The 15,845-nt window shown below is 38.6% G+C and overlaps 3 protein-coding genes across 6 annotated transcripts in view; 2 read left to right on the plus strand and 1 right to left on the minus strand.

Moving 5' to 3' along the window:
• The window catches only part of LOC113664831 (uncharacterized), a 19,896-nt gene extending 13,471 nt beyond the window's left edge, over positions 1-6,425 (plus strand). For all 4 annotated transcript variants that reach the window (XM_089193308.1, XM_089193309.1, XM_089193307.1 and 1 more), the window contains 8 exons: positions 281-378; positions 1,096-1,186; positions 1,987-2,050; positions 2,615-2,747; positions 2,888-2,988; positions 3,211-4,542; positions 4,635-4,751; positions 5,270-6,425. In XM_089193308.1, the coding sequence (XP_089049434.1) occupies positions 281-378; positions 1,096-1,186; positions 1,987-2,050; positions 2,615-2,747; positions 2,888-2,988; positions 3,211-4,542; positions 4,635-4,751; positions 5,270-5,470 (2,137 nt within the window). In that variant the 3' untranslated portion in view covers positions 5,471-6,425. The remainder of the gene's footprint in view (positions 1-280; positions 379-1,095; positions 1,187-1,986; positions 2,051-2,614; positions 2,748-2,887; positions 2,989-3,210; positions 4,543-4,634; positions 4,752-5,269) is intronic.
• On the minus strand, positions 5,759-14,276 carry LOC113664818 (pre-mRNA-splicing factor CWC25 homolog). Its single transcript, XM_089193311.1, has 10 exons — positions 14,063-14,276; positions 13,783-13,955; positions 12,825-12,948; positions 11,021-11,574; positions 10,182-10,250; positions 9,529-9,798; positions 9,026-9,082; positions 7,993-8,035; positions 7,714-7,778; positions 5,759-7,205 (listed from the first exon to the last, which is right to left on the minus strand). The coding sequence occupies exons 1-10, from the start codon at positions 14,078-14,080 to the stop codon at positions 7,085-7,087; spliced, it is 1,494 nt and encodes a 497-aa protein (XP_089049437.1). The 5' UTR covers positions 14,081-14,276; the 3' UTR covers positions 5,759-7,084.
• LOC113664833 (uncharacterized) overlaps positions 14,167-15,845 on the plus strand; it is a 14,514-nt gene continuing 12,835 nt past the window's right edge. Inside the window, exons 1-2 of the mRNA XM_089193306.1 lie at positions 14,167-14,504; positions 15,518-15,578. Coding sequence (XP_089049432.1) covers positions 14,487-14,504; positions 15,518-15,578 — 79 coding nt within the window. The 5' untranslated portion in view covers positions 14,167-14,486. The remainder of the gene's footprint in view (positions 14,505-15,517; positions 15,579-15,845) is intronic.

Below are 15,845 nucleotides of genomic sequence, written 5' to 3' on the forward strand. Positions count from 1 at the left end.
CAATTTTTACTTCAGTGAATAAATATTGTTATTAAGATTTAATGCAAAATTTAAGGACTTTTCAGACAGGTTGTGTCGTTGCTATGGTTAACGTTTAATACATACCATCTCAAAATTGGACATCCACTGGCAGAGGGTAGTGGCACCTACCCCATTGTAGCTCAAGTATTGTAAATTGTTTCGAGCCACCTTAAAATAAGCCACATAACAAACTCTGCTTTGTCTGCAAAATGTTACGCTGAGTTTTTGCTCATTCTGTGCAATTTTACCTTTGTTCCAGTAAGGAGCTAGTCCATATGCTGCTAGAGAAGTATCACGAGCTTTCAAAGGATCATAATCTGTTTTATATTGCAGTGGAGATTGAAATTCAGAAGAAAGGTATTTTTATTGACTGGTTAGATTGATTGACTGACTAACTTCTGAATGACTGACTGTTTGCCTGACTGACTGACTGACTGACTGACTGATCGACGACCTACTGATTCTCTGCCTACCTTCCTGACTGACGGTTTGGAGCCCTCCCTGGATGTCTCACTGCTCGATTGGCTGACTGATAGACTGAAAGACTGACTGACCTACTGACTGACTGATTGAGTGACCGACTGACCGACTACCTGACTGACTGACTGATTAACAGACACACTGACGGACGAACCGACTGCCTAATTGACTGATCGTTTGAAGCCCTGACTGTCCGCCCGCTCGATTGCATGGCTGATGACTGACCGTTTGGATGACAGTCCCACTGACTGTCAGACCGGCTGACTTACTAAATGCCTAGCTTACTGTCTAGCTAACCTACTAACAAACTGACTGACATACTGGGAGGCCAATCGACTGATTTGACTTGTCGTCTAACTGTTAAGCTGTATGACTGTCTGACTGACCTCTAACCTTCTAACTGATCGACTAACTTAGCTACTTTAGGAGCTCGTGCCTTCCTACTAATTGATTGATTGATTAATTGATAGACTAGCCGAGCGACCGATAGATTGATTGCCTTACCGCTTTTCTGACTGACTTACTGCTTCACAGACTGACTGACGGACAGGTAGCAGACTTTCTCGTACAATAGTTTCTCTTTCTTTTGATTAGATTCTAGTCTCCCGATGTCACAGATGATGGTACTGGCTGACGATGCCCGTCCTTTGCAAATTCAATCCCGTCAACCAACAGGGGAGGCCAAGTAAGTCAACCACATCGAAGCCATTCTCCAAGGAAAGGTTACTCTACAGTCAAACTGCTGCATAGCATACAACTATTTTTAAATGTCAAAAAGACACAAGAGACGCATAGTAATGAAAATTTCCCAACAAAACCGAAACTATTGAGGGATATTACGAAAAGCCAAGAGTTATGAGTCATATGTTATGACGTCACTTAATCGTATCCACAACAAGATATGTGTAACCAAAACAATCGCGATTTGCCGTGCAGATCTACACGATAGAGTCACGCAAGACTGGTCATCTGTGACCATCATAGGAGGCAGTCACGCAACACACTCGCTTGAATGATTTTTATAAAATATCTATAGTTAGAGTTTGTCTTAGGAAAGCCTCACTCTTGGCTCGATTTAAGTAGCTTAAAGTGAAGTCTAACACCGTATTTTATTCTGCTGAATATCATATCTATTGCGACTTTTAGACGTACTTTCATTTTCAGTAAAACGTGGTTAAGATATGGTTCAGTGATATGACTAATTTACAAAACCACAGGGAAAGATAAAAGCTTTATTACAAAGGGCGTTGTTTAAAATCATGTGCACGCCACGGGAGATTGTACTTACGTGAGTTGCATTTACCATATGCCATGACAAATATCATAAGTATCATGATTTCTGTTGAAGATTGTTAATATTGATACCTAAGCACAAGTCATCGTATGCAGGGGAAAAGCGTAATTCATACACTTCACACCCTCTTCATTTAAGTGAAGGGACCATCGGAAATCATTACTTGATTTTTTATCGTTTTTTGTTAAAAGATTTCATCTGAAGATGAGAAGCGGCGGACTGCTAAGAGTTCAAGCTGGAATTTTGAGCCCTGGGGTAAGTTTTTTTTAAACTGAAACAGTCATTACGTAAAGGAAGTTAGCCGGCCTCTCTTTAAGTTTCTCACGTTCATTCGAAAACAGTAAATAACATAATTATGCTGAATTATACTACTGGGCTTGAAGTACTTATTAGGGTTTGGGTTAACCACAAGCGATCGTTCATTACCTGTTTTAATTTACTATGTCAACCATCTCTTAGATCAACAGAATGAATTAAAATCAATTGAGTCGACTGTTATCATTATATTTTCGATCTATTTTGGACGAGATTTAAAAAAAACCATTCTTATTACATAAAGGATTATGATTTTATTACAATTCAAACACAGAACATGCAAGGGATAGATTTCTCTTTTTCATCTTCATGAGAATAAAAATTCTCCGGTTGACATCATTGCAGTGTGGATAAAACTGTGCCTAAGACAGATATGGCGATGCGACCTTTGAAATCGCACAATTCTGTCCACAGCAAAAGCGAAGGAAGGTTTTTTTAATGAGCTTTATCGTGCCTCTCAGTCCCAACGTATTTATTGTTTTTTTTCTTCATTTCTTCTTCTAGGCAACCTACAAATGCGTGCAGATATCTCGGAAAACCAGAGCTGACGAGGTCGTAAAGATGATTTTGTCTAGCTATGGCAGCGATGCGCCGCCTGAGAAGTTTGTCCTAGTGGAAAGATTGTCAGATTCAGAAGGTAAACATTGCCGTAGAGGATCATGAAAATGCGTGCAAAATCTGCGCTCAAATAACTAGATATTTCTAAAAAACTATCTTTCTTTTAATGGTGGTCTTGCATGCTTTAAACAAGTTTTTTTACTTAATTTTTTCTTTCAGCTGGTCGTATCTTAGAGGCAGACGAGTGTCCATTAGAAGTACAGTCTCAGTGGGAGACTGGTGATCAGGGAACGTTCACTTTAACTCAAGCCGAGTTTGAGGTAATCATTGTTAACAGTTATAAAAGTTCTTCAAAACTTTCAATTTGTCAAAGAGAAATGTTTTGTTGTAAGTGTGGGACAACGAAAATAATCTTACCATTGATGGATGGTGTACTTTGCACCATCTAAAATCTGAGGACTCGAACCTCAGACCTTCGATGTAGTGGTCGTCGTCATAGTCTTATATGGTAGTGAAATTAATAAGCTCTTTCTTTTGTCCAGGGTGTCCTCCTTAGTGACGAAAAGAATCCACCAAATCAACAAGGATCTTCTAGTGACAGCGAAATGAACACCACAAGTGTTGGCGACCAAAAAACTACCTCGTCCGCTTCAGAAACAGAAGACAAGGAAAATATGGAAGAAGCGCGCAAGGGCCAAACTTCAATCGACGCGTTAGACTTACAGACTGTCAATCAAGTCAAGCGTAAAGTTTCGCAGATAGACAATTTGAGACACAAATTCCAGGAATACCAGGAATTCCATGGGAACCACAAGAAGACCACTCAATCGAGTTCAAATGAAGCATTAGTTCAAGAGCCTAAGAAACGCAAAGTTTCGCAGATTGATCTCTTCAGGAGCAAATTTCTAGCGTACTATGGTGGTAAAATGGAAGGACCTGGCGATTTGGATCCGTTGAGTGAGATTGTGAAGGCCAGCGAAACTGCTGGCAAAAATGGACTAAAAAAGAAATCGTCTCCATCGCGATCCCCTTCGAGTGAACATTCTGATGGTGAAGAACTACCACGTTTCTCATCTTCACCTCCTCCATACCTCAGGGATAACAACAACAACAACAACAACAACAACAACAACAATAATAGTGATAGAAACAAAAGCAACAGCAGTAAAATCAACGACGCTTCACTTAAAGACTTGAAAATTAAGAACAACAGGAAGGATCCTGCTCCCGAGATATCACATCTACCACGTCTTAGTTTAGCAAGTGTTCTTCAACGCTGTAAACTTATGACTGTGATTCTCAACAGAGAAGCAGAGGAGTCTTGGGGCATAGAGCTAGTTCACGTCACTAAAACAGGGTCTTCGGTGAGCCCGAATGATAATAGCGAGAAAGACTGTGACGATGAGAAAGTAGTTTATGTTCAACATAATGGACCCGGACAGAACTCGATTATAAACACGTCTTGCGCAGGCAATGTTGGTAATCAGTTGTCTGAGCCGACCTCACCCCTCTCCGAGAGCTCATCAGGTTCCAGCGAGCAGGAAATAGCGACCATTTTAGGAACAGAGGAACGATCAAGATCTGTGACAGAGAAGTCGAGTGAAGACATGCGCCATATTGTACACAAACAGAACATTCACAGGAGAATGGGAACCATAGTGAAACCTGCCTTAAGTCCCATTTCATCGAGGCCTTGTTCAGCATCTCAAATGCGACCCTCTAATCCCTTAACGCCAAGACCCTCTTCCGCACTTGCGCAATGGAAAAAGGAGGGCAGTCCTCAGCCTCGTCCTGGTGTGCGCATTGTGGCACTGACGGAGGGAGGGGTAGCGGAGAGAAGCAAAGCACTGGCTGTGGATGACTTGATTGTCGAGGTAAGGAAAAAAATGGATTTTCCTGACACCAGAATTTCATTTCTAATGCCTTTTCACTTGTATACTAACTCAGGTTCGTGATTGCTCCTCAGATAAATGGCCAGTTCGTGCTCAACTCTCCACTAGAACCTGTCATCGCTGCGATGAAAGAAGCTGATTCGGTTTCTCTTGTTGTGGCGAGATCTAAGCTCTCTGAAGTAAAACCGGTAGTAAGTATTCACTATATCTAAGTCTGATCAGCCATTGATAATCACAGAACATTTCGATCGACTTTCATAAAAGCAATCATTATGTAGTCACAACGACCAGTCAGAACAAAGGAAAAAATCACAACTTATAAACGATCCATCAACAACTCAGATCAAAGAAGTACTTGTAAACGACCTTTGCGCTGGAAAACCTAAGTGAGCTTGCTGCCAAATTAAGTCCAGTTTCTGATTCGTCAATAGGCTGGCTTGAGGGTTTTAGAACAATTACAGGGCGGAGAATGCGAGGCCAACGCAATCCCGTATTTCTTTTGATACTCACTGAAAATTGCTTGTCAAGAAACATACAGTAAGACGTACCTCTTGCATGAAAATTCAAGACACGGATGGTCAATAAACGCTTTAATTATTAGTTTTCGCACGTTGAACACGATTTATCTATGAGCATACCCTATGTTACACCCTGGGTTAGTGATGCTGTTTTAACGAACCATTCTTTTCCTCTCCATTATTTCTTGCAGGAAAAAGACAATAAAACTGATTACAAAGACGATATCAAAGCCTTGACGCTGCAGATACAGAATCTTGTGACTAGAGTCAGCGAGATGCAGAACGACTTGAAAAAGAAAGACGACAAAATAAAAACCCTGAAGAAAATGGTCAAGAAAAATAGCGGAGACGGAAAAGGGAAAATTTACGAGTCTGTTCAAGTACTTGTTTAGCAATCTGTGAAACGCATCTCACCACGTGTCGAAAATAGGGGGGGGGGGGCTACTTTGTATGGGCGTGGCAGGGGGGAAGCTCCAATACCAACGTCTCGCAGGCATTTAGGGCCATACCGGCTTTCTTTACTTATAGGACAGAGAATTTCACTCTTACAAGAGAAGTGGAGGGTTACGTGCGCCCAAGACAGCCCATTTCCCTTTTTCCGAGCAGGTGCTTCGACCAGGTTTTAACTGACACGAATCACAGTCAACTTAGGAAATGAATTTGTAGATAGCTAGGCATCGTCCCCAACAAACAGAAATATTTAATACTTTGACATATTTCAATCAGAAGGCCTCAAAGGTATATCACAGAACACTCAAAACCTAGCCTTGGCCTTAGGCTAAAAGTCCACTTAATTTCACCCTTTAACTCCCAAGATCTCATTAAAAATTCTCCTTACTATCTGCTATACAATTCTTCTGACGTTTTTTTCTGAGAATTTGGTATTGGATCAACTATAAATCCCCTAATTGATACTTTTCTTGGTTCTCATCACTTGCCTCCTTGATTTTGTATTGATATTGTAAGGAGAAATTCTGTCTTGGTCACTCATAGGAGTTAAAGAGTTAATGCAGTTAAAAATGTATCAAATATTTATGTCCTCGTTATACAAAAAATTAAAACTCGCCAAAAATTTTATTTTAAGGACAGTAAACAACATTTTACTTACAGTCGCAAAGAGAACAAAATTTTCTCAGTCAGAATACTTCGTGAAATAAAAAAGATGTGAAATTTCATTTTAGACTCACTCAGACGAAAATAATATCGCGAGAATAAATAACGTTAGCGTTATATTTTAAGCAACATCTAAAAAGAACAAATTTTAAGACAGTTGGTCATCATATTATAATGGACACAACGTTATATTACTTACATTTATAAAATAAATTTAAGATATTTACAATGAAAGTTTGTCATTGTTTACATCTGTCTGTTAAAAACTCTTTGATCCATCTACAATAATGAAGATTGTCAGTCTTAAGTGTATGGTTAACTTCTCTATGTGCATGCATCTTCAAGTTTCCTTTTTTGGCTTTGTTCGTCTTTTTCCCAACGAGACTTGACGAACGTTGACGAAGGCCGAGGGCAAAGGGCAGGTGACAAAAGTCGGAATAATTTAAAGAATTCATAAGAGGTAACGACAGTCTACGACGGCTGACGAGAGTAGACGATGATAAACGAACATGCCCGTTAACTCCCCTGGGATTTCTTTGGGTCTCCTTAAAACCAAACTTGAGTACAAGAGTTCCCTGTTTATAGTTTGACAGCATGTTGATGATAAACATTTGAGGGTAATTCACCTCCACATTTTAATTCCTGTGCTCATCCTCAATTCTTTTTCTAATGGCTCGGACATTTAGAGCTTTAATTCACTGCATAGTATATCCAGCGGATGTGCACACGTCTTCACGGCGACGGTGAACGTACCTAAAATTCAATTCGCTTTTTGCCACATTTCCGGTGATTCCATTCAGCGAGGCAATACTTGACATCTTCGAGGGCCAAAGTACCTTTGTCGTAAATGTACATGAAATGTAGGGCTCAGTTTCGGAGTCAGATTCGCGGAGTTATTTGCTAAGGAAAGACTCCAGTGCCGCTGATGTCCTCTGAACAGAATTGATATTTCGACGAATGCGGTCACTAACACTGGAGGTTTCCTTAGAAGAGAACGACTGAATTTTCATCTCTCTGTTGAGGGTAAAATAAATCAAACAATAAGCTGTATCCCTTATCAACAAGAAGTCATTCTACAATAGCGCCATCTTTGTGTGGGTTTCGACAACTATTTCAATGAGAACTCAAAGTTGATGTGCATGGAAGAGTGGTATCAAGTTTCAAGCGATAGCAGTTTTTCATGAGGTCGAGTGGAGACACCAAAATTTAACTGTTCTCTAAACATTTCTTAAAGTGCTGAAAAAGAGAAGTTGTTTAAAAATCAAGAGCTTCTTTGGTTGGTGATCATTTCCTTTATTCTCATGACCTTAGTGTGTCATTCAGGGGTGATATTGTAAGGAGAAATTAGATGCCTGTCACTCTTTGGAGTCAAAAGGCTATTTAAACCACGAAAAGTTCGATGTCTGAACTCGGCATGAGTGGTAAAATCCAGTATATTCGACAATCCATTAAAAAATCACTTTCACGTCGACAAAACAAGTCCTCTAAAAGAAAGAAAAACATTAGCAACAGTTTAACTTACTGTAAAAAGCTGGCACTTTTATCTTTATCCAAAGCTTCCTTTTCCTCCAATTTCGCGTCTTCTTCCTGGAAAGAAATACATTTCAAGATAAAATGAGATCCTTATGAAAAGCAAGGACGTGGTGGCATGTATTTCTGTCTGCGAACCCTCATCGGCTCGTTCTGTAACTCTCCTTTACCGTAACTGGCTGTTGCAATAACTATGGTTGTGACAGGACAATTGTAACGTCGGTGGTTCACGGTAACCTTGGCCAGTTTTTTGGAAACGTTCGTTACTTACTTTGTATCGCTTAATATTTTTCCCACGCTGCTCGTCCCGCCACCTAGGTGAGTGCAATGAAAGAAAATTGGTTTTACAAAAAATACGTTGAGCGTTCAAGACACTAGTTGCAACAAAATCTTACTAGGAAATGGGATTTTGTCTCGATTTGTGGAATCGCATAATTAACCTCCGGCTAACCTTAAGATAAGCCTTCTTTAACTCTAAGATTTTTTTTGCTTGTCGACAACTGGTTGCTATATAACTAAAGCAACCAGTTGCTACACTTTGCATACGTAGGATGACGTTGGTTCCATTTAATTCGATTAATTTTCAATCAGGTGTCGAAAGTAATCCGAGATACTTTGCCTCGCTTCAACATTGGTCAAGAAGCCATCATCTCAACCACTCGGACGCAAAATTAAAACAAATCGTCACTAGGTCACCCGCGTTTTCCCGCGCTTTAAGCAGTTTGCCTGCATATTCTTCATTTCCTTATTGGCTAACGACGATGTTTACCTTTCTGATTGGTACGTGTGATTGCTCTCGTTTAGTATTAGAACAGTCAATTAAAAACCGCTCTACTCTCTGTGATTGATTTGGAAACCTCGCGACAACCTAACTGCCAATCAGATACACAACTACAACCAATCAACACTTGATAACTCGCGTTTTCACGCGCTTTAGGTCATTCGTTCGCTTTTCCTCGGAATTTTCATTGACACTCTGGCTTTGGTTTTCCAACACTCGATAGAAAAGCATTCTACAAGTTGTAACTAAAGGAAAGGAAGGCTGAGAAAGGAGACAAATTTCTAGAGTAAACAAGTTCGCCCTTTCATTCCTAAGATCTCATTAGTAATTCTCCTCACTGTCGACCGTACAATTCTTATGATTTTAGTTCGGAGAATTTGGTATCGGTTCAACTAATAATCACTTGATTGATATCTTTTTTTCATTCTCATCACTGATATGCTTGATACTGTATTGATATTGTAAGGAGAAACTCTGCCTTGGTCACTTCTAGGAGTTAAATAAAGGGTTAAATAAAACGTACTTAGCATTATCCATCATGGCGGCAAGCCGCTTCTGTTTCTCATCATCGTCCATACGTCTGTTCGAATGAGAAAAAGAAATATAGGAAATTAAAATTCGATGTCTCCGATCTGTTCATTCATTACGAAAAGAGAATACGGAAATAGCCCTCGCTAGGTCATTGTGCTGTGTTCTTGAGCAAGAAATTTTATTTTCATAGAGTCACCTAGGAGTATAACCGACTACCAGCCAAATGTCAGCGAAACTGGAAAAAACAATGGGAGGGAGGGGGGGGGGGGGAAAGAGTTAATTGCGATAGGCCACACACACTCCTTGGTGCTTGATGCAGAAGACGCCGAAGATAAACAACGGCAAACATCAATCGGCCGCGCTGATTAGCCTTTAAAAATGAACCAACTGAGCTATGAAGCTGAATGTTGGGATAGAAACAAAACGTGCGTTTTTTTGTATAGAATAATCCTGATTGATCTATAGATGAAGGTTAATGAGTTGACCACGGCTTACTTTGTCACTGCTGATCCCCTTTTCTGCCATGGTTTTGCTCCGCGCGGTGAAGGAGACCTCCGTGAATTCTTAGGAGGAGATGGTGAGGGAGAGCGCCTTCTTCTCTCCACCGGTGATGGGACTCTATTCCTTCTGCTCCTTGATGGCGAAGATGACGGGCTTCGTCTATGCCTTCTGTCATCTCTTCTGTCATCTCTCCTCCCATCTCCTCTCCTGCCTTGTGGTGATTTTGATCGAGACCGCATTCGAGGCTTTCGCTTTGTGGGAGATCTAAAGACATAAGCCGTGTAACACATTTAGTACACAAGAAATTTGTCTCTGCCGCGGAAGTTTTGGTCACGATGGAGAATAGAAAACCAAATTCGAGGCCACTGTTCACCGGTCATTTAGCAATTTGTAACTTTGTGACATGTCAAAACTAAGATTTATGGTCTAGACTCAAACTGAGATAAACTTTTAACAAAAAGAAACAACTCTCCTGCCTACTCCAAAGACAGCAGTGTGGTCAAAGATTAAGTACGTTATTTAATATTCCACAAAGTTTTTTTTTCTTTTCCTGGCCACCACTTAATGTTTTGAGGTCGCCAAATGGCGGGTTTGAAAACAATTGGGCTTGGTGCCATGTTTAAAAACAAATTTAATTCCTTCATTACCTGTGTCTGTAGGAGAAATGGTCTCCATTTCTGTGTGCCCTTCTTTCATTCTCATCATCAATTCTTCTCCTTCAAAAAAAAATTTCAGATGGCAAAGTTTTTTAGCCTTTATCTGGATCAAAAAGATCTCATTCATGGGATTGCACCTTTGCTCATGCTGCTCCTGCCTTATGGAACTTGTTGCCCTTACCAATCAGATCCTGTAGCAGCCTGGCAACTTTAAAGAAACAACTTAGAACATTTCGTTTTAAGAAAGTGATTAAAACGAGATTATGATCCTTAATGTAATGTAAAGCGCTTTTGAATGTGTACACAGTCTTAAGCGATATGTAAATTTTCTATCAATATCATCATCATCATTATTATTATTATTATAATTATTATCATTATTATCCAATGCTGAGTAAATTTCCTTAATGCTTCAACTCCTTAGAGTGATTAGGATCTAATTTCTCCCTACAATATCAGCCCCAAATCACGGATTAAGGTCAAGAGAAGAAAGGAAATGATCTCCGGATAAGAAGCTCCTGATCGTAAAACAAATTCTCTTTGTCAGTAATAAAGAAAATGTCAAGAGAACAGTGTGGAGAATATGAATACTAATGTATTAAGGTGTAAAGGGTTTAGCAAAGTCTGAAGCCAGATGAATTTGGTTTATTACATTCTCCTTCTAAGAAAAATTACCGTAGCAATCTGACTGATTGGGCTTTTCACCCCTGGGAGAGACCAAGAGGTAATTTCTGGTAAAAAATACCTACACTTAATAAAACAGACAGATGACAGGGTCCATGGGAGAACAGATAATAGATGTAACTGCCTTTCATAAATCAGCAACTCACCTTTGTGAATATTGCTGATCCCGGTGAAAACCATTCATCGCATCCTTTCCATTTTCCAGTGATCTCTTTTTCTCATTTTCTTTTTTTCTGTCTCCCACATCTTCTTCTGAGTCATCACTGTTATCTCTGTGTCTCTCCCTTCTCCTTTTCTTCTTTCCATTCAACATTTCTCTCGAATTCTCATCTGTATCACCACTCCTTTTTCCGTCTCGAACATTCCTTTTTTTCCCATTTTCTGGTGTCACTTCCCTTTCATCTTCTTGTGACTCACTGCTTGTGTCAGCATGCCTTTTCTTTCTCTTTTCCTCTCTTTCTTGTTTACTTTTCTTTTTTTTATCTTTCTTCTTCTTCTTCTTCTTTGACTTTTCCAAATTAGCTTGAAGCATTTGTTTTAACTGCTTCATCTTCACAGGATTATTGATCAGTTCTTTCCTTTTCTCCTCTTCTTTCTTCTTGATCAGAAACAGTGGATCGTCTCGCACCTTAGCTGCCAAGTCATTTGCTGTGTTGGCAGCAGTGTCATTCATGAAAGAGGCACCTGGGGCAGATGATTCCTGCAACAGAAATACAGGTTTGTCTTTAGAAGCTAGTAAGCAGAAGAAAGTTGCCTGCTGTCAGATCATTTTGTGCTTGCTATTTTGTGAATTGTGAGATCTAAGACAAAAAAATTAGTATTTTTGAGCTGATTCTAACATCAATGTCTGACCAAAAAAAAAGTTACTCAAATATGTCTCAGAATACTGGAAAACACAACACAAAGAGTATAAAAAATTTTAATTTTTCTGGGGGAACAAACCTTGGCCCTCCTGGAAAGCTGTGTTGTTTTGCAACATGCAATTCTTGCTACACAAATAAAATGCTTGTATAAGTTGTTGACTCAGATCAGATCATACATCTATTTAATTTCCTACTGACAGCCTTAGAAATAATTCAAATATAGGGGTGTTGCTAAGAGCCGGCTACAAGTGAATTTCACAAGGTGAAGAAAAAAAGGCATTCATCAAGCGAACATAATTTTGGCTTTTGGAATTTTGGATTTCTCACAGTTTTTAAAGTCAAAACTGTTCCAGCTGTGCTGCAGGACCAAAGAAATATGATATAAACATTCCACAACATAATGAATTGTGCTTACTCGGAGTCACACTACAGAATGATTGTAAGTTTAGTTCTCATGTTAAGGTCAAACTAGTTAAGGCTAACAAGTGCCTTCATATATTAATAACTCTTAGAAAGGAACAATATGACCAGAATGAAATAGATCTCCTTTTTAAGACAATTGTATTACCTAGTTTAACTTATGGCCTTTCAGTGTATGGTGCATATGAACACGATCTAAACACAGTACAGAACTTTTTAAACAGATGTTACAAGTGGCATTATATTTCAGTTCCATTGAATGTCAAGGATATCATGCACATGCAGGATAATAAATTATTTGGTGGAGCTAGGGCCCTAGGCTATCATCTGTTAAATGAAATTCTGCCGAAGCCTAAACTCCAGCAATATAATTTATGTTGCAAGGTTTGTCTCCGCCCAAAGATTAACACAGAATGTTTCATGAACACATTTGTGAATAGACTAATTTTTTAACACAACCTGTTATAATTACACAATTTAATTTTGGCCATAGTATATTTTTAAATTATCATTACACAGTTTCTCGTTTATGTAACATAGGATATGGATCTTTTATCTTATGGTTTATTTAAGACTTCGTCTCATCTCTGATAGAGGCTTACTGATTGATCAAAATTTGTACCATTCTCTGAGCATTGTAAACCATATCTTCAAGTTTTTCACACACCTCTTCATCATCCTGTGCCATGGGGTCTACTGCCTTATCAACAGCTTTTCCCAGCAGATACAATTCACGATCCACCTGGCCTGCAGCTGTAGCATACATCCAATCAAGCCGTTCCCCTTTTTTCCTGCGATGCAATTACAAGATAAAAAAAAGTTACCATAAGGGATAATTAACAAATTAGATCCCAATCTGGAGATTCATATAGCATGATGGTTGATAGGATTGACACACCAAGAAACTATCACCTATAAAAGTTGATAGCAAAACATTCAGTTGTATTGATATAAATCTCCTCTTTTTCCAAATTTAACAAGACTGCTTCATGTTTTTGTTTTACTTTATTGAACATGCTGTTAGGTTACTCATTTTCCTCACTACTGAGGGAATGAGAGCAGGTAGCGTGGCCAATCAGATTGCTCCATTTGTGGACAAACAATGGTAGATTTACACCAAGATATCATTGGCAAATCTTCCTTGTAGCTGCTATACACTTCCTTGTAAATAGGTTATGATAATTTCATGCTATTTCAAGATAGTCTAGCAAAACTGTCAAGTCTGTCTATTCTCCTCACTTGCTTGAAGAGTAACCTACTGAAATTGTGAGGGTAGGTTACATTTGATCACTTTGGGAGTTAACCCTTGAACTCGCAGAAGTAAATAAAATGCAACTTGTAATAATATAACAATCATACATTATCAACCGTGGCCAAACAAGTAATGAGAGTGCTCAAAACGTATCAAGTAGAAATTATCTTGATCTAACACCTTTTTATCGCAACTAATCTACAAGGAAATCTGTAGCAGCTAGAGGAGAGAATTGAAATCAGATCTTCATGGATTGAAGAACGCAGCAAACTAATCGAATTATCAGAACAAGCTGGTAGCAGTAAGAGTTTTCATGCAGTTAGCCCTTTTCTCTGAAATCAGATACATCTGTATCTTCTATCCCTTCACTCACTTAGCTATTCCTTGCTCCACTGCATGTCTCTGCATCCCTTCTCTAGCCCTCTCCTCTTCCAGTTCCTTTCGTAGCTGGTCGATCTTTTTCGCCTCCGCTTCAGCCTTTTGCTCTGCTTTCCACACTTTTTCCACATTTCGTAACGTTTGTGGATGCCAGCTCTTCTTCAAATTCTGTTTAAAACAGAAAAAAGAGTCAAATAACAAATAATTTCCATTAAAATCTTCTCAAAAATACTTCATAGAAGCTCGATCGCTTGGTATTTTAACTTGAAACTTACCAAATCGCCTCCCCCCATGTTGAAAATTTGACGTTCGTTTTCTTTGCGTCGTGTTTACAGGAAGCGGAAGTATGCATTTTCGCATGCGTTGAAAAATTCATACCCAGACTCCATGGGTAGAAAATAATCTAAGTTTTGATCTGTAAACATTTTTTGACACTTCTTTCGAAGATTTTTTCTAGAAGGACAGCGTTTCCTTGATCAATCCGAACTCATTAATTTTTTAGAGATTTATGGTACGGTAATGTTTAATTTGACGTTCATGTTGCCATGGCGTGCAATCTAATCAAAGCGATTGCTGTGAATTAGCGGTGAACCCCAACAATTTGAATTCTGTATTGAACATGTGTTTTGATGATCGATCACGGAATAACTCGTACCCAAAGAAGAGAACTATGCTGTTCGTTTTCCTGAGACTGCACTAATGACTTCAAATGAAAGCGTAAGTATGGAATGAAATAGTACCTTACCATTTTATTTTTGCGAAAGATACTCAAAATCGCTTTTTTTAGGTGAGATTCGATCGAGTCCAGATCGTAGTCTGATAGGATGTACAAGTAACCTTGATTCCATGTTCTTTTTGATGTGGAATCACCCTTAAAGCCTTAAATAAAACACAGGTGTTTCAACCTATGTATTGATTTGACAGTTTTTCTTTTATAATACAAAGAAATTAGTGCTTGGATGAATAGGAAACAAGTTTTGACGAACCTTTTCACCATAATAGCAATTTGGTCTCCTACTATATAATTATATAGATGTAATTATAAATTATCTATTCTCTCTTCCGTATGTGTTCTCCTGGAATATTCTGTATTTCAAAAAGGTGCCTATGAATCAATAATTCGGTCGACTTGACGATATTTAGTGGACAAAAATTATGTTTATGATAACAGGAAAGTCTTCCTCGCTGTGCCAAATTTGATATTGCCATTTGGGTAACAAGGATGTAGTTGTACTTGAGACTTTTCAATTCTCTTCTTAATCTCTGATTAATAGGAAACATTCTTCATTAAGAAATTATTTTTTCTTCAATCTAATGTTCTATTTTTGCAAATGGAAATGTTTAGTTTGTGTGTCAGAAGCAAGTCGTGTTTTTAACGGTTTGTCAGGCCTTTGGCAGGCAATATCATTTTAAATATTGCTTGACAGTGTGTTTTGCAAATATTTAGACTTGAAAAATGTAATTTCCTTCCATGATTATTGGTCAAGATTTCAAATTTTTTTCATTTGATTGGATTCATTGTATTTTTCTATTGCCTTTTCTCCAGTTGTCATCAGTTGATAAAATTTTTTTCAAAAGTACCCAATCATTTTTTTTATCAAGATGAAAGTGGCCAAGATATTTAAGGTATTTATTTTGATAGCCAAAGCAAGAAGCGAAAAAAGAGTTTCTGTTTCAACAGGAATGTACAGCCCACAACCACATAAATGTTTAAAATTTTTTTTTTTCAGGATGATGAAAATCTGGCACTAAACTCTGAAAGTCATGTTCAGTCTGGTTCATCACAAGATGGTAAATGAATGCACTTTATACTTGCCTTTGTTTCAGCGATTGCCCTTGGAGAAATAAGTATTTGACAAATATAGTTGTTTTGTTTTGCAATTGTGTTATCAGCATTACTCTTAATTTCATTGTTTGCAACTTCCAATCAATGTCAGAATGTAAGCAACTTTGCACCTACCTACCTACCCCTCCCCTAACCCAACTTTAACCTTAACTTGTTATCAGTGGACTGTTGTTGGGATAGGGGAGGAGTAGGTGTGTAGGTGCTCAGATACT

This window comes from Pocillopora damicornis, chromosome 14 (genome assembly GCF_964200805.1).
Source record: "Pocillopora damicornis chromosome 14, jaPocDami1.2, whole genome shotgun sequence".
NCBI lineage: Eukaryota > Metazoa > Cnidaria > Anthozoa > Scleractinia > Pocilloporidae > Pocillopora > Pocillopora damicornis.